The 21,328-nt window shown below is 34.2% G+C and overlaps 1 protein-coding gene and 1 long non-coding RNA gene across 2 annotated transcripts in view; both read right to left on the bottom strand.

Moving 5' to 3' along the window:
* Positions 1-270: 270 nt before the first annotated feature.
* LOC138433962 (uncharacterized) lies at positions 271-2,384 on the bottom strand. Its single transcript, XR_011254539.1, has 2 exons — positions 2,196-2,384; positions 271-1,009 (listed from the first exon to the last, which is right to left on the bottom strand). It is a non-coding gene; the product is annotated as an uncharacterized lncRNA (long non-coding RNA).
* A 9,788-nt stretch (positions 2,385-12,172) lies between these two features.
* MMADHC (metabolism of cobalamin associated D) overlaps positions 12,173-21,328 on the bottom strand; it is a 17,202-nt gene continuing 8,046 nt past the window's right edge. Inside the window, exons 4-8 of the mRNA XM_069577605.1 lie at positions 20,951-21,168; positions 18,612-18,717; positions 17,936-18,066; positions 13,596-13,682; positions 12,173-12,698 (exon numbers count right to left, since the gene is read on the bottom strand). Coding sequence (XP_069433706.1) covers positions 12,504-12,698; positions 13,596-13,682; positions 17,936-18,066; positions 18,612-18,717; positions 20,951-21,168 — 737 coding nt within the window. The 3' untranslated portion in view covers positions 12,173-12,503. The remainder of the gene's footprint in view (positions 12,699-13,595; positions 13,683-17,935; positions 18,067-18,611; positions 18,718-20,950; positions 21,169-21,328) is intronic.

Raw genomic sequence — 21,328 nt, 5'->3', positions numbered from 1 at the left:
TATGTATGTATGTAAATTTTTGAGACAATTCTGTTGGATCTGGTGTGTATGTCTATGTTGGCTTCTGAGGTAACTGCTCATCTAACTAAAGGGAAATGATTTAAAATGCCAATAAAAAGTTTCTGACAGATTTCCCTGGGCATGTAATGACTGATTAAATCTAAAGCAGTGAATTCTATGATTACCTAAGTTAACACACTATCTGTGTATTAACAGCTTGTGGGAGTAGTCCTTTTATTCGTTTTGGATGTTGTGAATTGTTGGTGATGGTTTTATTTTTCCTTCTGCAAAGTTGTGGTTAGATTAAGTACTAAAGTGTTCTGCCAAGCACACCTCCCTTTGAAGTGGTTTTATACTTCTAGGGAAATTCATTTGGGGAGTAATTTTTATTGTTTAGATGTTCACAAAATTTGCACACAGCGATTAGATAATAATAGCAGCTAAAATTTGCTGACCTTTTCCTTAGGGAATGGTAACAAATGACTTAAATACATCATTTCTCCTAAACCACACAATCTTCCCATTAGATAGATGTTATCAGAAAGTAACTTGCCCAAGGTTGGAAAACTTCTAAGTGGCAGAACTAAGATCCAAATCCTAACTAGGGGTCTTCCAAAGCCTATTACTTAATAGCAGTGATTCTATAAAGCTCTTTGATTTCCTAATAAGTGTCTGGATATCTGAACTCAATGATATTTCATGGCATGTTGTAATGCTGAGAATTTCAGAAGCCCAAACCGGGTTAGAACTTTTAAAATGAACATGAAAATATTATAAGCCACTTGATTTCCTAGTGAAAGTGTTTGTTGCTCAGTCATGTCCAACTCTTTGCGACCTCATGTACTGTACCTCCAGGCTGCTCTGTCCATGGAATTCTCCAGGCAAGAATACTGGAGTGAGGTGCCTTTCCCTTCTCCAGGGGATCTTCCCAACCCAGGGATTGAACCCGGTTCTCCTGCATTGCAGGCAGATTCTTTACCGTCTGAACCACCTAACTCTGAGTGATTTCCTAGAAACAGATAGAAATGAAAATGACACATGATCAGATATCAAATTGCCATCAAATATCAAACATGAGAAAATAAAAGACAAGTAGAATATTGCTTCTGAAAGCTCTGGTGAGGAAGTCTGTCAGCATTATTCCCAATGAGGCTGAGCATCTTTGTCTTGATCCCACATCCAGCCACATCCCCTCCCCTGGACTATGGAAAGTCAGTGGGTTAAATTCTAATCTCAAATTCAGTAATAGAGTGTTTTCAATATTCAAGTTAGTTGAGTGAAGGACACACAGCATTTAATTCTGTATCTTCAATACTGACTGTTCTCTGAATGCTAGATTCCCACCTCCAAGTACTTGCTAGATATTCCCATTTGGATGTTCACCACCATTTCGGCTTACTGTACCTAAATTTGAGGACCAGTTATAACCCACAAACTAGTACTTATTCATGAGACCTTCAGGACAGGCATTAGACTGTGGGGCCTGATTGCTTATGTTCCAGACCTGACTGTCACTCATTATCCGTGTGTCTAAATATATCATCTAAGCTCTCTTTCCACTGCTTCAAGTTTCCCATCTGTGCAGTGGAAATAATATTTATTTCATGGGGTTGTTAAGAAGATTAAATGAATTATTATGTGTAAAGCACTTAGACAAGTGCTGGGCACATAGTAAGCACCATGGAAACGTTAGTGGTTATTACTACTCTTATTCTCCATCTTCCAGGCTGAAAACTACAGTCTTTATTTGGGTTGCTACGTGTGGGAACAAGGTGAGAGAAAGGTCAAGGGAGCAGTTAGCCTCCAACTGCTTTTGGTCCTTCTTTTGAAATATTTATCCCATTTTCAAAAGCTGCCATCTTTATTCAGGTTTTCCCGATCCCAACAGTAGTCTTCCTGTTGGAGTTACGTCTCTCCTACAATTCATTCCCTATCCCACCAGATCTGTGTTAATTTAACAGAATTATTCTCCTACTCAAAAAACTCTGTGTTTAATGCTACAGTATATAATGTAAATTCCTTACTCTGGGACAGAAAATCCTTTTAATCCAGCCCCAAACTATTTTTTTAACCTCATCTCTCTGCCTTGCACGTCAAAGAAACTACAGGCAAACCAGTCCACTCAGTGCTTTGTGTTCTTCTTCACACAACATTTGCGGGGCCTGAATGTCCTCTTCTCACTCTTCAAATCCTACCTGCACTCTTGGGTCAGCTCAAATTTTGTCTTCTCCGAAGACTCTAGACGTGCCATAAGTGCTATGAATTGGAGCAGACATAAAGGGCATCAGAATAAAAAGCCAAAGTTTACTAATCCAGAGTGCACATGTATGGGGGAGGATGATTAAGTAAAAAGCAAAGAAAAGGTATGGGTTTTTTTTTGAAATATTCAGTGAATTACAAAATTTTAAAACTACTCAATTATTTTCATATTTATATAGTGACACAAATAATGACTGAAGTAACTAGCAAAGGGCTTGCTTGCTGTAACCTAAGTATTTTAATAAATGCATCTCATGTATAATTGACTACTTCAAATCACTGTTCAAGATTAAATTAACAGCCCTCTCTATCTCCCTTGCCCATACCACTATAACATGAGTTACTCTCCTAAGAAATCTGACATGCTCAAAAAAAAAAGAAAAGTCAGTGGAAAAAACAGGAGTTTCAGATTTATAACATTGCTGAATAAGGAATTTCAACAATAACGTTTACTTGCTTATAGCCATAGATGTATGGTTATAAAATATAGACATTACCGAGCAAATATAGTATTTTATTTTATCAAAGGTATTGGTCTTTCCCTCTAGCATCAATGATAGACAGAGCTTCTTACCATTCCTAGCATCTCTGATATGATAAATTAAGCGGAACTGCCCAAATAAACAGAGAAGGCAATGGCAACCCACTCCGGTACTCTTGCCTGGAAAATCCCATGGACAGAGGAGCCTGGTGGGCTGCCGTCCATGGGGTTGCTAAGAGTCGGACACGACTGAGAGACTTTACTTTCACTTTTCACTTTCATGCATTGGAGAAGGAAATGGCAACCCACTCCAGTGTTCTTGCTTGGAGAATCCCGGGGGCAGGGGAGCCTGGTGGGCTGCCGTCTATGGGGTCGCACAGAGTCGGACATGACTGCAGTGACTTAACAGCAGCAGCCCAAATAAAGCAGGAATACTGTGAGCAACTTTCAGTTTACTCCTTGAGAATGGGGCCGGTTCCTAATTAAGATTACAAATAGATAATCATGTAATGCAAGTTGATGTCATAAAATTGTTATACTTGAATATTCTTTTGTTCATAGAAAATAAAAGAGTAATTTCAAAACTACCTAGCCGAATTATCAGAAACTGCCAGTTACAGAAGTAGTTCCAAAGACCGAAGACTCAAGAAATCTGGATCTTAATGTGACGTTTGGCAAATCACGTAAGACTCTAAGGATCTGAGTTTTCTCATCTAAAACATAAAGGGCAGGATAGATGGTTTCAATATATTCCAAACACATCAATATTTCTATGCCTTTTTCTTTTCTTCCCTGTACAGCTGTAAACTATTTACGTAAGGTTCTATTACTCACTTTCCATGACTGTAATGTTCAATGAACGTGTCTATTCCCACATACCTCACTTTTCAAAGAACTAGAATAGAAATTTTGAATTTTCTTTTATGATTCCAAAGACATTTTGGATTTTGATAGTGTGTTCCAAATTCTGCATAACATAAAAATTCAATAGGCTCATTTTTTCATACTTTTTTCTGTATTTTACAGTATATTTTTAATAATTCTAAAACTGTAATATATTACTATATTTCCAAAGCCTAATAGTTTACTCTTATTAATTTTTGGCTTTCACAGTATTTCAGAGACAATGTCTCTTTTATTAAGAGACAGGAGACATCAAATAATTGCTTAACAAATGGAAATTAATATGAAATCTGAGACCATATCAGAACTTTTGGCTAAACTCAGCATTCCCTGACTACCGCAGGATTTCTTGGTTTGCCTTGCTGGTGAGTGTAAATCGACCGCCTCACACCAAGTCTCATTGCTGCCCCTTCCTTAATGTAATAGTAGCTAGGTGCCCTTCCTAGCTTTCTTTTCTGATTCTAGCCACTATGTGCATTGTGACACACTGATGCTTTTATAGGAACACATAACTTAAAAAGGAAAAAAAATGATGTTTATAACTGTTTGACAATTTGACTAACTGCACTGGAGATTCAATTTCTGTTTTAAAGATAATATAATTAGCTTCACAGACCAAACAATGGCATGTGGATAACAGTGCTAGGAAAATAAAAAAGGCCAAGAAAAGAAGTCATTAACAACACACAGGAATCTTTCATTCTAAACAAAATAGTTTAAATTTCAAACTGGCAGAATTGATAAGATATTCTTTACAATATCAGAAATCCCAAGTGCTTTGCAAAACTAGAAGTTGCAAATTTGAGGAATTCTCGGTAATCAGATGGTGACACCTAGTGTCCAAATTGTATCACTGCAAGCTTATCATTTTAAATGTCTATCAGCAGAGGGTTGAATAATGGTGAAGTCTCAGGGACAAAATCAGGGTTCTTACCCAAGTGAGATATTCACATTGTGGATCCATTTTAATGTAACATTTTAAATTAGATAAGCATACCTCACATATATAGCTATTTCGCTCTTAGAAGTTGTTTTGTCCACAAGGTGCTTGTATGTGCAGGTAAGCATCTATGTAAAAGGACACTCATTATTACATTAGCTCACCCTGCGCTATGAAACGCAAGCGCACAGTGGAAAGGCCAACAGCTAAAGGCAACCCTGGACATCCAATAGCTTCTTCTGCTGGTTGGAAGCACACCATCAAGGACCAACAATAGAAATCTACTATCAGAAATGACTGTAATGAAATTGATTTTTACATCTAACATGAAATGTGTTAACTTCAGTGCTTTTCCAATTATCCTTCATAATAATCCTAATATCAGCAAAGTGGCTATATTCTACAGAGTCTTTGTCAGTGAAAACAAATTTTAATTGTAAAATGGAAAACAGGATTAGTCTGAGAAGCAGGACAGGAGTTCTGAGTGTATCTTGTCTTTTTACTTTATTGCCACATTCTAATTTGCTTGCCAGAACCTGTGTCAACTGCTATAAACAAAACTTCCTATAGTTTCAATTTTAATACTATTTGTATCACCATTGTAGATTCTTTGACCAACTTTCAGTTTTTTTCCAATATGCTAAAACAATTTTTTGCCACTTGGAGACATAATTGTCTTGAGTCAGTGTAGAGTTTTGGGCTTATTTGCATAAAAGTATTAATATACTGTGTGTTGATCTACATTTGATTCTAAGGGAATTATGTGAGTGAAAGTTGCTCAGTCATATCTGACTCTTTGAGACCCCCTTGAGACTATCTCAAGGCCAGAATACTGGAGTGGGTAGCCTTTCCCTTCTCCAGGGGATCTTCCCAACCCAGGGATCAAACTCAGGTCTCCAACCCAGGTCTCCCACCTTGCAGGCAGATTCTTTACCAGCTGAGTGACAAGGGAATTATAAATGGAGAATAAATCTAAGAGCCAAGTGCTCATCCATTTGAGATTAATTGCTTCTTCCAGGTCACTAATTCGTACTCCAGCGTCCCAGTTGAGTTAATTTACCTCCCGTGAGTGACCCCTTGACTCTGCAAAGGTATTTTAATGCACCCAGGCTTAATACAGGATAAATCGTTATTACTATAACAGAGTTACACTGCAATAAATATGGTTTCCCCTTCTCTTCCCCAGCTTGTTTACTCAGTGCCAGAACTAAGTCTTTCTTTTGACCCTACTGGTGATTTAATTCAATTTGAACTGCTCCAAACCCAGTAATTTACAATTAAGATTGTGTGACATTACAGACGGAATTTGTATTATTTAAAATGACTTTAACTAAGGGTAAACGGAGTCACATGCTCAAATTAAAGTGGATCTCAAGCCTTCTATTATTAAATAGGACTGTGGAGAATAAAATTCTTCCACAAAATATTGCTGATTCCAGTATTAAGGATCTAAGTTAGTCACAATTTTAAAATGAATAGGAGAAATAAGCAGTCAGTGAACAGCACCATGAACATTCAAAGGTGAAAACCTGAAACTGAAAAATGATGACGTCTTGGAGGTTTAACCCCGCAAGTGCTGATTTTCCAGGGTGCTCAAAGCTTGTAATCTTTTTCTCTAAGAGTATGTATGTTTAAAAAGTTTAGTTTGTAATTCTATTAAAATTCCTCTACAGTCTCACCATTAAAAATACGTAGTGTTTGACAGCAGTGTTGTCATTCACGTAGAATAATATAGAGGTCTCAGGTAAATTCGATTTTCAAAAAAAAAAAAGCAAGTAACTTTTTAGTATAAGTAAGTACCATGCAATATTTGGGAGTAGGCAGTATATACTCATTAAGTACACTGCCCCTGTTGCACAGAAATTGCAAAATAGATTGAATTAATATGAAACTAATTGGAAGCTCTCTCTGTCCAAGGTTTTTCAGTGAAAATGGACACAAAGTTCCAATTTGACCCCATGAAATCTGAATTACTGTTCTGAACCATTATTAAATCGGTCAGCGTTTGTTTTACATTATCTATTACTGAACATCTGTGTTCAGTAATGCGCTATGCTGAAACATTCTTCCAGTAACAAAACTCAACCTTTGGTAGGAACTTTTTCATGAAGTTTGTAATAAGCATGACTTTTACTATTCAAAAACTATTGAAAATTCAATTTACAGCAGAATGGCCTAGATTGTAAGGACAAAACAGTGTTTAAAAAGCTCAGTGTCTATTTTTGTATCATTAAATTGCTGTTTACTTAAAATATAGGAATATTGTTCCTTTAGACTAGAATGGGCAAGAAGTTGTAACTTAATCTTACACAAAACAAAGTTAAAGCGATTAGAGCCTCTTTTTATATAGGACAATAAGATCAAAGCAGAATATAGAATCTCAACCTTATCTGTATGTTTTCGTTTTAAGAAACCAAATTTAATGACTATGGCATTTCATGTAAATACACTACAGTAAAATTTTAAGTATGACAAAAATGAAACATTTCATGAAATAATCAAATACGATGAAACAACTGTTAGATCAATTAATAATTAAAGAGAGATAATCTACAAGGTTGACGGAATGTTAGGAACTCTAAAAGAGAATGATTAACTATCCAAGGATTAAGACATTCTTGGAAAATTCTTTAGGCTTTTGGCAAAATTGACCATGTTATAAAAAGTATAAAATGTCTAATATAAAGGTGTAAGAAAAGTGAAATGCTTGAAAACTTGGTTCTTCATTCAATCTAGAGATTAATGTACAGTTGAAATTATACCTAAATATTTAAAAAGAAAAGCCATACATTTGTTTCAGAGTTTCGCTGAGTTAACTATAAATTGTAATTCCTTCTTTAAAAGTAGATTCAATTTTCAGGGTCTTTTTATGGTATCAGTTATCTTTGAAACAGGTTTTACTAGTATCTTATGAATAGATTTGGTAGTATTTTTAAAAAACTTTTGAAGTAAAATATGCATACAAAAAAGTGCACTTATCTGTTATGAATTTGTACAATTAAACCACCCATGGAATCTGTACTCAAATTTAAAAAAAAAGAAAAAAAGAACATCGCCAATACCCCAGAAGTCTCCTTTCCCTTCCTTTCAGTCACTACGCTTCCCCTTACAAGGGAGGGCATCACTCTGACTTCTGGCAGTAGTGTTGCTTTTATACTTCATATTAGTGGAATTATACAGTACACACTGTTTGGTGTCTGGCTTCTTTCATCCTTATTAGTGTCATCACTTTGTTGCAAGTAGTCATAAACCATTCATTTCATTATTATATAGCATCTCACTTTGTAAGTACACCACAATAGATACATTCCTTTCAGTGCTCCTGGGCATTTGAGCAGTGTCCTACTTCTGGTCATTATATATGGCGCTGGTATAGACTTTCGTGTCTTTTGGTGAACAGATGCATGCATTTCTGTTGCGTCTATACCTCAGAGAGGAATTGCTAGGTCCCAGGTAAGCTAAGTTAAGCTTTAGAACCAAAAAGTTTTCTGAAGTGTTTATATTACATTTTCCATCAATAATAAGTTGCAATTACACTACATCTTTGCGACTTGGTATCTTAACTTTAGCCATTCTGACGACCTGCAGTGATGTGATGTTGTGGATTTAATTTGCATTTCTGAGGATTAATGAAGGAGAGCACCTTTTCATGTTTATTAGTCACTTGGATTGCTTTCTTTGTAGATGTTTGTCTTTTTTTCTGTTGGTTTTTTTGATGATTTTACATGTTCTTTATATATATTTTGAAAACAAGTCTCTTGTTGGGTATATATTTGGATTGATGAAGATATATATGAGACATACATATATATATGATATATATATCTGATTGATATACATATATATATACACACACACATAACTTTAATTCTGTTATTTGCCTTCCTTAAGGTGATGTCTTTTGATGAACTGAAAAGTTCTTAATCCTAATATAATGTTTTCTTCCCTTGTATGGTCAGTGCTGTGTCACTTAAAAAAAAAAAATCCTTACCTACTGCAAAGTGACAAAGATCTCTTTTCCCCTAAAACTTTTGTCTAATCATTCACATTTAGATTTGCAACTCATTTGGAAGTGATTTTTGTCTAGTGTACAGTGAAAGCAAAACATACACTTTCCCTATAGACTACCCAATCGACCCAGCAATATGTACTGAAAAGATCATTCTTTTCTTGCTGTACTGCAGTGTCACCTTTATCGTAAATCAGGTAACCACTAACATGCAGGTCGATTTCCTGGACTTTCTTTCCTCTTCATTGGTTTGTCCATCCTTGTGTCAATATCACTGTCTTAATTACTGTAGATTTATAGTAGCAACATTAAGTGATTATAGCTTCCAATAATATGATCAGAAGGCAAATGCTCAAAGACTGAATTTGAATCTTCTGAATAACTAAATTACGACTCTCATATATCCTAGTGACACACAAAAAAAAATGGAGGGAAAAGAATACTTATAAAACAGTTTAAAATATTCTGGGTAGTAAGAATGAGATGAGAATGAAGATCATGACTGCATTTTTAGTGTGGTGTTTACTAGGGAACTGGATGCCAACTTTTCAAGTACGGGAAGAAGGCAACAAAAAATATAAAAGAACTGTGTACAAGTAGTAAATCCAAAATGGCATGATATAAATCAAGTGCTCAACAAAGGAAGGGAAAGGAAAGACAGGTTGGAGCAGTTAGCAAAGCCTTAGTAGAGAAAGAATCCTTGAATTTGAACCCAATCAGCTCACTCTTAATGCAGAACATTAGAGACTTCATTTTTTGTTTCCTGTATCTCCTTAATGCATTAAATCCATGATCATATCCTGTTATTTCTTTAAATGCTTCTTTAATCTCTATTGTTTTCAATAGACTTATGGTTTGAATCTTGACTGTACTTCTGAATCATTTGGGAAACTTTTAAAAAATGATGATGCTCAAGCCTCTCCACACTAACAGAACAATCTGTGAGTGTGGGGGTCAAATCATCAGTGTGTTTAAACGCACTCCCACCTGATTCAAATGTACAGCTGAAGTTGAGGACTGCTGAGTTAGAAGGTATATTCAATCAGTGGTTCTCAACTGTGGATAGGATACTGTCATATAAAATAAAGAACACGTTGGTTAAATTTTTTTCAGATAAATATTTGGCTCCTTAGGGGAAACTTGGCCACTTTTAGAGATATTTCTGTCATGACCAGGGGTTGCTGCTGGCATCTAGAGGATGGAGGCCAAGGATGCTGCTGAACATCCTATAACACACATGAACATCTCCTAGAGCAAACAATTATCTGGTTCAAAATGTCAACAGTGCTGAAGTAGATAAATTCTGCTTTGGAACAACAAGAGAACCAGTCCTAAGAGGAGGAAATAGAGCCTGGAACTAAAAGCAGAACTTTGTTCAAACATAAGGATTATATTGATGGTACAAGTGACAGAAGCCCAAGAAATGAGTTTTAAACCTGAAGTTAGAGAACTACTGTGTGAAGTGTAAGATCTGTAATTGAATTTTTGATACATTTCAATAAATTTTCAAAGAAATTCAGAGCATGCAGAGTTCAAGGGGTGAACTTAGAAGTTTATCTATGAAATGTGGCAGCAGTATTAGTTAACGTGAAGTCAAATTCTGCAACTCTTTGATATTTTTAATCGCTTAATAAACTTCTTGATAGTGAGTATGAGAAGTGTTTCTATATGTATGCATGTAAGCCGCAGCCAAATTCCAGCACTGGGTCTTCACTCTAGCTTGTGTAATCTGATGCATATTCCTGTTTTTCATTCTATTATAAAAGGACAGAGGTGGGTCAGGTGATCGGAAAGACCCCTTTCAGCATTTATCTTCTATAAATTCTTGTCAAAATGCAAATTTCACAACAAAAACATATTTCCAGTGATAGGTCTAAAATCAATTTCGATGGCTCAGTCTTACTTTAAAAGGTAGCAAACTTCTGTTTAAGACAAATTTTACCAATTCTTCCTTTACAGGGCCCTAATCAAACAAATGTGATGAAACTGATACCTGCAGTATTTTCTTATCGCAGTACATAGAAGTTAAACTACTTTCTACTAGGATTAGTAAGAATCCCTTGGATTATATATCCCAAACCTAAATCTGCTTAAAACATTTCAAGGAAAATAAAAATTTTAACTGGCAGTTACTGCTTCTTAAAAGTTTTCTTTTTACAAATCCTGTTACAAATCAAGATGAGAAAAGGAGCCCCACCACTCTTTACCCTACCCAATATAATCCAGTACACAGCCATAGCCATCGATAGGAAGTATGCTTTTCAACCAGTAGACAGCATTTCAAAACTGTTAAAGCAGAGGGTGCAAGGTCAGAAATGCCTGAATAAGCAATATGCACACTGAAATGAGTGGTGAAAGGCAGTGGACCAAATAATTCTTTTTGTGGGAGATGTCCTTTGCATTGTATTTAGTAACATCTATGGCCTGTACTTACTGGATGCCTATAGCACTCACCCACTGCAAGCTGTAACAATCAAGAACTACCTCACCATTGCCAAATTTCCCCTGGGGGCAAAACTGTTGCAATTCACTAAGAAGACAAATGCTATGCAAACAGGCAATCTATAATTATGCACAGTAAGGAGGAATCTCACATTGCTGAGTGAAGGAAGCCAGAGTGAACATGGTATATATGACTTCATATATATAGTAAGCATCAAAACAGAAAACCAACTTATACTGTAGGAAATCAGGATAGTGGTTGCTTGTATGAGGGATAAGTAAGGGGAGGAAGTGCCTGAAAGGCAACAGGATGAGCCTCTGAGGTGCCAAAATGTTCTGTATTGATTTAGGTCCTCCTTACATAGATGAAAATTTATTGAGCATTTATACTTCAAAGTTTTTTTTTCTTTCAAAACACTATGGGAGTCACTACTTTATCTTCTTCATAACGAATGAGAACACTGTAGGTCTTACTCTGTGAATTGTAAGCAATACTCATTCTCAGGCTACACGTTAATTAAGCAAAGAATTTTAAATGAAGTTATAAACTAAAGTTGGTCATCTTCATGTGTTCATTTAAAACACAGGCATTTAATTAAAAAAAAAACACAAAAAACAGAAAAATCCATTTCAAATAATTCATTTCGCAGAAGTTACTTGTTCTCCTGAGATTTATCTCTATTCCTATTGACAAAAGACAAATCCAAGATAATTCCGAGTTTAAAATGTTGTAAAAACAAGTTCTGTCCCCCATGAGGCATTTCTGTAAACTACTGCATTTTCTATCTGTTAAAATTAGAGAAATAGACCTAGCAGCTGAGCCATAGTTTTGTCTGAGAACAAAACACTTATCTGTCTCACCAAGGAGTTAAGAGTTACTTTTTACTATTACATAAAGTTGAGATTCAAATTCTTTTATATGTAAACATGTAGCATTATTCTTATTCTTCTTTTTCTGCATATACATTTCAAAGTAATACTCAGACTGGTACCAGGACACTTAACAATAAAGAAAAAAAAAATTTAAAAAGTTAAATCTACACTGAATCCAGAATTCTCAATTGCATTTATTTAAAAAAAGAAAAAAACTTTAAGAACTGTATTTTAAAAAGACTGCAATTAAAAAAAACACATATGATCATAGCCAAATGTATGATTTATTTTTGGAGAGGTATAATTAAAAGTGAGGTTTTTCCAATTAAGGGGAGAAGCAACAGTATGAGATCATACCCTGGTTACATGTTAATTATCACATTCTGTACAATGTGGATGTGCTCAACATGTATTTAATGATAATATGAGTATCTGAAATTTAAAAATCATAAACCACTCGCCAATATTGTAAATCCATAATGTTGAAATAAATACCTACAAGGGAGTAAATTTTAAAAACGGAAGCCTTTGACAATGCTTGTGGATCATCCCAAGTGTTACAGACAAGCAGAAGATCAAATTAATTGACCCTACTGCTAGTTTCCACTTAATTTCTTCATAATATGGCTGTCTGGTGTAGCATTAGTGAAGATACTTCCTACAACCACATGGGTACCCCAGAGACTGTGACGAATCACTTTACAGCAGCCAAGATCATCAACAGAGAATCCTAAATGTCGATAGCGTTCATCTGTCTCAAAAAGAGTGTTGTTTGTATATGGTCCAAAAAACTGGAAGAAATAAAAAATGATGTCATATATAATGGAGTAATAATTTTTATGTAAACATGAACACAGATCTGTATAAATAATGCAAATATTTAGAAGGTCAACTAAGAAATAAAACGGTCACATGTAACACCTAACTGTCCTAAAACCTCTCCCCTCAATACCTGTGTATTCTGGAAATGTGAATGATCTAGCAGACTGCATGTTATCTAGAACCAAATGTATAACTTCACATGACCTTTAGAGATGACATGAGTCTCAGGCAATCATCTATGGTTCACCTTTGTAATTTTTAAGACAAGAAAACTATAGCCCAGGGTGTTTTTCATTTCTAGTACTCACTAAATCTTAACTTTGAGAAGAAACTATATATATTTCTATCTTAAGATTAAAATAAAATTTATTACTATTTGTAACTGAAAGACATACACAGAATTTAAAAAGGGATAATAGTGGCTCATTATTTTTTTTTAAAGTATAGCTTTATAAATGTTAATTTCCAAAAAGTTACTTTTCTAAGTATTTCTTTACCATCCAAATTTTCTTAATTCTAAAAATAATTTTCTTCCTTAATGAAATGACTGAATGCTAATTTTAACTAACAGTAAGCACACTAATTCAATTTAATTTGAATAACGTCTATCAGTAAGGATGGAAAAAATAAAATTTGAAATTATTTTTAATAGAAAAGATTTAAAGCGATGGAGAACTTTAACCAGGAGTGAGGTCCAGAGGTCCCTCAAAGTTGTGAATTCAATTGATTCTTATACTTCTGTGCATAAAATTGTAGGGTTTTCAAGAAGTCCTAAGTGATTTATATTTACCTAGGCTATTAATTATAAAAAAAAAACTTCTACTTCAACTTATAATCTGGCTTTCAAAATGTATTTAATTACTCACTGCCAAACCAGATGATGGGTCAATAAAGTCAGCCCAATAGCCTTCAGCTCGGAGGGCATAGCAAATTTCCTTAGCACCGCTGATGAACTGCACAGAAAAAGACACAAATATACTATGCTCAAGATAGCATCATTACAGATTGTTTTATTTTTCAATAAAATTTTTAAAATAAATATCTTTTGCCTCAGATAGAGAACACAAGATTAAAAAAAATTAAAACTAATGATAAATTAGGACTTATAGTCTTAAGATTATTTTCACCAGTCCAAACGATTAATGGTTAATATAAAACTGTCATTTTTTTAAAGTCTAAATTGTTCATTTTTTTCTTCTAAATTATTTGTTTTAGGAACTATTTCTAATCACTTTTGTGCTATTTACTCCCAAATTTGTCAAGGATTATAAGCTATAGTTGCTATTTTATATCAGTGTAGAAATTTCAAAATAAGAAAGGGAAAACAAAATATTCATAATGAAAAGATCTGAACCATTCATTTGAATGGAAGTTGTTTAAAAACAGGTACTTATTTGTATGTCCTTCAAAAATACACCTATCCAGTCACATAGTCATGAAATATTTCTGACAAGGCACATGAAAATAAGATAAAAGGACAGACTGGGTATAGGGCTGGACAGCATACTTACTTTTCACTATACGCTTCTCTTTTTCTATGTAGTGTATAAATAATACAGACCATGTACATGCATTACCTATTCAAAATCCTGTGATGTTAACTCCTATGATGCAAAGACTAGCTTTACCAGAACTCTAAGCAGTGAAAAAGACAACAAATATTAGAACCAGATTAGAATGTTAAAAAAAAAGGACAGACTGTAAGTGTTTAAAATCAAGGGCACGATTTCACTTCCAGTCATAATAGAGTAACAGTTACCAAACCTGCCACCTGCTGAAAACTACAAGAAGGACTGAAATACATGACGCAACTGTTTTGAGACATTCAACAACAGGCAGACACAAAATTGTAGTCTTCAAGAGAAGGGAAACAAATAAGGTGATCCCCATATACGCTTTAGCCTTCTGCCTGAGGACACTTTCCTGTTGCAGGACAAAGAAGTGGAGCCCAAGCAAAGTGACAGTGTCACTGAGCTGAGGCAGTAGAAAGCAACAGGTCTGGACTGCTGAAGCATCTGGACTTTGTGGGGTAGAGTGCTGGAAAAGAGCGTGATGCACAAAAGGGTTTCAAAGCAGTCTGTAGAACAGTCTTTCCTGGTTCAGTAGCCTCATGCTGAGCTGTGCAGATACAGAGTGAGATTCCTTGAGGTTGAGCAGAGTGCCAGCTGCAAGGCTGCAGCTGAATAGTGTTATCAGGGGTCATGCAGCACTGGGTAACATGAATTTCAGGCCCACCCCAAGTGATGAGACCTCACTGAGCATCTCTGGCATTCAGCTGGTTCAAAGTCCAAGCTAAAGTTAGGCACATGGGCCATACTCTAAATAAGGGATGAGGAAGTGATAGTCAGAGGGCCATCAAACTGAGCTGCTGCCTGTGTGTATAAATACAGTTTTGCTGAATGTAGCCATGCCTATTCATTTATATATTGTCTATGGTTTCTTAGGGATTCCCTGGTGGCTCAGATGGTAAAGCGTCTGCCCGCAATGCAGGAGACCCAGGTTTGATCCCTTGGGTCAGGAAGATCCCCTGGAGAAGGAAATGGCAACCCACTTCAGTACTCTTGCCTAGAAAATTCCATGGATGGAGGAGCCTGGTGGGCTATAATTCATGGGGTCACAAACAGCTGGACACGACTGAGTGACTTCACTTCACTTTATATGGTTTCTTTAACAAAACAAGGGTAAAACTGAGTAGTTGAGAGCCTATGACTTACAAAACCTAAAAAGCTACCATCTGGCTCCTTAGAAAAAGTTTATTGATCCCTCCTATAGATATACAACCTAAACTAACCTATGTTCTCTAAATACAGGCATATCTCATTTTTTGGACTTCATTGTACTTCACAGATAACGTGTTGTTTTACAAGTTGAAGGCCTGTGGCAACCCTGTGTCCAGCAAGTCTATTGGTGACATTTTTCCAGTAATATTTGCTCACTTCATGTCTCTGTGTCACATTTTTGTAATTCTCTCAGTATTCCAAGCTTTTTCATCTATTATTATATTTATGATGATCCGTAGTCACTGACCTTTACTGATGTTTTACTACTATGACTCACTGAAGGCTAAGATGATGGTTAGCATTTTTTAGCAACAAAGTATCTTAAAATTATGGTATGCATTTTTTAAGACAATGCTATTACACATTTAATAGACTATAGTATAACATATAACTTTTATAAGCACTGGGAAACCAAAATATCCATGTAACTCACTTTATTGCCATATCAGCTTTATTGTGATGGAGCCGAACCAGCAATATCTCCAAGGTATGCCTAAACTTTTTTGTAAACTAATGAAAAAATTTACAAATACTGCATTCTTTAGGTTATCTATGTAATATTTGCACTTACTGCTGTATTTCATTAATCCTTGCAATTCTTAAAAAGCAGGAAAACTGAATATGGTCTAGAAAAGTCATTAAAATTATGTATCAATTTAATAAGACATAAACGAAAACTACAAGGTGAACAAAACAATGTATTTAAATGTTTGCAAAGATTAAGAATGCCAAATGATCACAGAAAGAACCAGTTGAAATGTTTATCTTGTTCTGCTCATCAATAGGAAACACTGACATCTGCTGGAAAAAACTAGGATAGATTTAAACCACAAAAGATAAAATATCTAAATGTGTGATCCTAAAATAATCACTAACATATCTAAAATAGAAAGAGATGTTTTCTTTTCCATAAAAAATAAAACAGCTTTAGTCACTATAAAATTAAAAATCACACGAAAAAGTATAGTGCCATTTCAAAAACCTGAAAATTTGTTATAGAAAACTGAGTTATATCTATACTGAGGTCAGTATCAAATGAGGCTCAGAATCTTAGATGAATCAGAAAGTAGGACTTACAATGCAATGTACATGTGAGAGCAAACTCTGCAGCATCTAAATGATAGTGATGATAAACTACTCCTGGTCTTAATATATAAACAGAAAATGTTTACTGAGTTATTGTATATTTAAATTTCAACTCATCAAATTCAGATCTTCTAAAAATCAGAGACAATGTCTTACGCCTCTCTGTAACTTCTTTGTTAACTAGCATATAACTTGCTCCTGACTTAATTACTACCTGGAATTTATTAGCAAAGCTGTATTTGGGACATTTAAGTCTGAAGTCATTATCATAAAATACTTTGTTAAGTATATAAACAATATTTTTATAAGTTGTGAGAACCATACATCCAACACTAAAAAAAAAAACATTAAAAAACTCCCAATATTATTCTGCATGTAAATTAGTAAAGAGAATTTTTTCAACTGTAGTTAAGTAAGCTAATCTTAATGTCATACATACAAAGGAATCAAACTCATATAATTTCTGAATATGAGATTTTAAGTTACCACTTATTTCTCACGTTGATAAAAATGAAAAATAATGCTAATATCCAGGGTAAGAGTAACAGCCTATATAATAGGATGATCTTTTTGGTGGACAAATTGACGTATATATTATAACTTAAATAAATATACCCCTTGATTTAGCAATTCCCTATTTAGGAATATATAAGTATGCACATAAAAATACATGTACAAATATATTCACTGCCTATAAAAGCAAAAGTTTGATTTTCAACTTATGAAAGACTAAAAATTTTTTTAATAATTTAAAAAATTTATGGTTTGTCCATGTAATCTAATATTATACAGATTTTATAAAGAATGAAATATAATCTATGAGCAATGTGAAGGAAAGGTGTCAAAACATATTTTCTAGTTAAAAGCAAAGGATGGGAAAAATGTAGGTATGTACAACTATTATATTATTATTGTACTGTACACTGCTATTGTTTACACTTTGAAGAAGGATTAGGTGATTGTCACTTTTTACTTGACATGCTTAAGAGACAGAGGCATGGAGGGAGAGAAAAGGATAAGAGAGGAGACAGGGTGGGTATGAAGAGTTAATTTTACATTTTTGTTGTTTATTGCATTTCCAAACTTCCTAAGACAGACATAAATTAAAAAAAAAAACAAAATTAAGGAAGTACTGGACAGAATATAAATTTTTCAAAGATACTAAAAAAAAAAAAACCCTGGCATTTTTATTTTCAGAAAACATGTACATTTTTTAAATACTGACATATATTAGGAGAGAACTAATAATGGTAAGAAAAGACAGCCATCATTTTAAAACAGTATTCACTGGTGTTTAAATAAGATTATAAAATTAAACAGTCAGCAATTGAAAGAATTACCTTTTCCAAGAGCACTTCTCTTTCATTTTCTACCTCCTCACTCCAAACAGTCATATCATTCTTAGTTTTCTGTGTTACAGTCAGAATCATTAGTTTGTTGGTGGCTACTTCTGGAAATAGTGATTCAAAATCTATAAATAATAATAAAATTCCAGGAAAAAATTATTTTTTTTTGAAAAAAGAAACAGCGCATAAAACACTTTAGAAAAATGATGATTAAGTCAAATCATTATGGTACCAAATTAGGTTTATAAATGCATATTATTTTTTAAAAGGATGAAATAAATTTAGTTTTGGTTTTCTTCTGTTCCTTTTGGATGAACCAAAAATATACTGCCAACAATTCCAAAGAGTAAGTTCGGTTACATGTTGTTAGTCTTGGAATTAAAAAAAAAGTTTATTATTAAGATTTTTCTCAGCAATTACCTGGGAGTAGGATGACTTTAGGGAAAAAGTTACTAAAAATTCTACTAGTCCTATCTAATGGCAGCATGAGGTCAGATGTCAGGGGACATTTGCTAGTCTTCTTCTTGGCCAGGCATCATTTCCAGCGAGACATGTTAAAATATTCAGTTATAAAACATTATAATTCCTAAGGAGTACAGTTTTCAACATATTTAAATTAGTGATATAATCTGACACACACTAGTGTCAAAATGAATAAAGCACAACATACCTCTTCGCAGCAACTCTGGACATGTTTGGATTGCACATTCTACTTTGGCACTTTCAAAGTAAGTTTCTGCACTGTTAATTTCTTGTTCAACAGGTACATCACTACCCTTTAGGGGAATAAGAAATATATATAAACAAAATCTGGAGTTGAAATAAAATATCCTGCCCGTTATAAACTTGTTTGTCCTAGAAAGCTTTTTCAATAATCCTAATCTAGCTGGTGATCAGGTAATAATCAGTGTATTCTTACATACTCAAACTTTTCTCTATAATGAATATAATTTGAGAATTTTTAAAAAAATGTTGAGTTTAAAAAAAAGGAATATATACCTACTGATATTCTAGACTTAATAGAAGTTGGTTAAAAAACTTAAAAATGCCATAATTATGTCTTATAATGTTACCTCTTCTGATATTTTGTTATATCTAATCATCCTTTCTTTTGTTCTGTAAAATGGGCATAAGAACACCAACTTACAAAACAACGTGATTAAATATATAATCTCTCCAACAGGAAAAGTCTAGAGGCTCTTATTCAATTGAAATTTAATGGGTGCCTATTATACATCAGCCATTATAACAGGAGCAGACACTACAATGGTAAAAATCCAGTCTTCACTCTGGGGAAGAAACTTGCTTTGTTGGGAGAAATCAGGAAAAGGTTGAAATTACATTTGAGTTACATGTTAACTAATATATGTGTCTGACATATAAAAGAATGGACAGAATACAGATTAAGAATCCCAGAGGGAAAAAAAACAGTCTAGCAAGAAATAATAGTGCAAAGGCATGCAATGGTCAAAGAGAAAGGTGTAATTTTCAAAAAATGAAAAGTATGCTATGATTAGAATGTAGAAGGAGTAGGAAATCGTTGGGAGGTGAGAACAGGATCAAAACTATGGAAATCCATTTCTGCCACATTATAAAATTTTTACATTTTAAATTAAATAATATTAATAACTTATCCTTATTTTACATATAAAGAAACAGTCTCAGAAAGGTGAAGTAACTTTCTCAAGGTCACGAAATTAAGTATCAATAAATAAGAGTTAATCTCTGTATACAGATTTATCCTATCTCCACAGTCCATCCTACTATAATGCCTCTAAAAACAGAGGTAAGATAAGGCAGCGCTGAACTCCAATAGTATTAGTGAGAACTAAACTGACACAAATTTAAGGGCTACTTTCAGAGATGAGAGCAGTGTAATTGTCACTGTACATGGGGGGATGATGAAAAGAGCAGGCAGACTGTCACTGTCATCTTTACTTTGGGACAGTGTGAGGATGACTAAGTCACTTATACTACTGACAACATGGGAATAAAGACAAGTTTTGAGAGAAAAAAGGGCTCATTCAGTGCTAGATGTGTACCAGTCCTAATTTTGGTGCTTCTGAGACATCCAGATGAAGATATTTGGCAAGGAATACAGAACCAGCAACGTCAGAAACAGCAACAGCAAGTTAGGAAATATGAAGACACAGCCTATGGAGAAAGCTGAGGACGTAAGTGACCAGGGAGCAAGTCAAAGGCGGAAATGAAGAGCAGACATTTGGGAAACATCATATAACTGGCAGACAGAGGAGGTGCCAAGAAGACAGAGAAGGAATTATCTGAGATAAAAAGGGGAGGTCAACTGTGTCCCAGTGTTAGGTTACTGAGACTGTGAGGGGTTATTACTTTTTATAATATCGTTTTGATCAAAATCTTCACCTGAAACTACATAGAAATATGAAAAATGCTAAGGATCAGGGGGTGTGACAAACTTTGAAATGCATGTAACTTCCCATTTGAGTGAGCAAGGATGCAATACTAGTTTTAAAACTCATTTAAAGAATTCACATGTAATACCAGTTCTAAAAAACTCAAAAAAACCTCTCAGGAATTGTTTTTACAAAACCTATTTAAAAATCCTACTTTTTAGTTTGCTGTATCTGAAGAATTTTAGAGATCTCAAAATTTTCTTAAGTTTCTAAATGGTTAGAGGAATATAAAACTAGTTGGAATTTGGTCCGTATATAGATTATAATTACTGTTTGTAAAAATGAAAAAAAGAAAATCTAAATTTCCAGTTATAGAAATTAAGTTATTTATGTTTACAATAAATATTTATTAGAAAAGATATTTTGAAGAATCAATTACCTAAGAGACTGCAATGTGAAAAATTATATAGCAAAACTATGTATAGGACAATACCAAGGTTTTAAAAATTATACATGCTTTTTGTGTATATACTGGACTTAGTTTTTTTTTTTTTTCCAATGAAAGTAATATGCTCATAGTTACCAGAAACACAGCTGTAATAATTAGAAAACAGAGTGAATGATATTAACAACATACCTGAAATTCATTCACATATTGTGCCATGACAAACTCATGTCTTTCGCTCGATAAAGGTTCTGCTAGAACATCAGGTAAAGTTTTATGAACTTGGCTTTTCTTCTGTGATGCTGTACCGTTGAGGTGACAGTCAAAACCTATGTTCCCAGGAAGCTGGAATCTCTGATCCTGAGGTCCAAATGGTCCCATAGTTTCATCAGGCCAAACTGTTCGAGAGCCTGAAGAGGAACAACAAAAGGAGCAATTTTCTCCTTACAACTTAAGTGCATTAGACTGAAAGAATGTGAAAGAATGTTGTTCTTCCAATAAGGTTTTTTTTTTTTTTTTTACCTAAACAATAGATCTTTGAAGTTTGCTTTACCGGCTGAATATGTTAGT

This window comes from Ovis canadensis, chromosome 2 (genome assembly GCF_042477335.2).
Source record: "Ovis canadensis isolate MfBH-ARS-UI-01 breed Bighorn chromosome 2, ARS-UI_OviCan_v2, whole genome shotgun sequence".
Classification (NCBI taxonomy): domain Eukaryota; kingdom Metazoa; phylum Chordata; class Mammalia; order Artiodactyla; family Bovidae; genus Ovis; species Ovis canadensis.
Note: the sequence above shows the minus strand (reverse complement) of the source record. Positions and strands in the feature narration are given on the sequence as shown.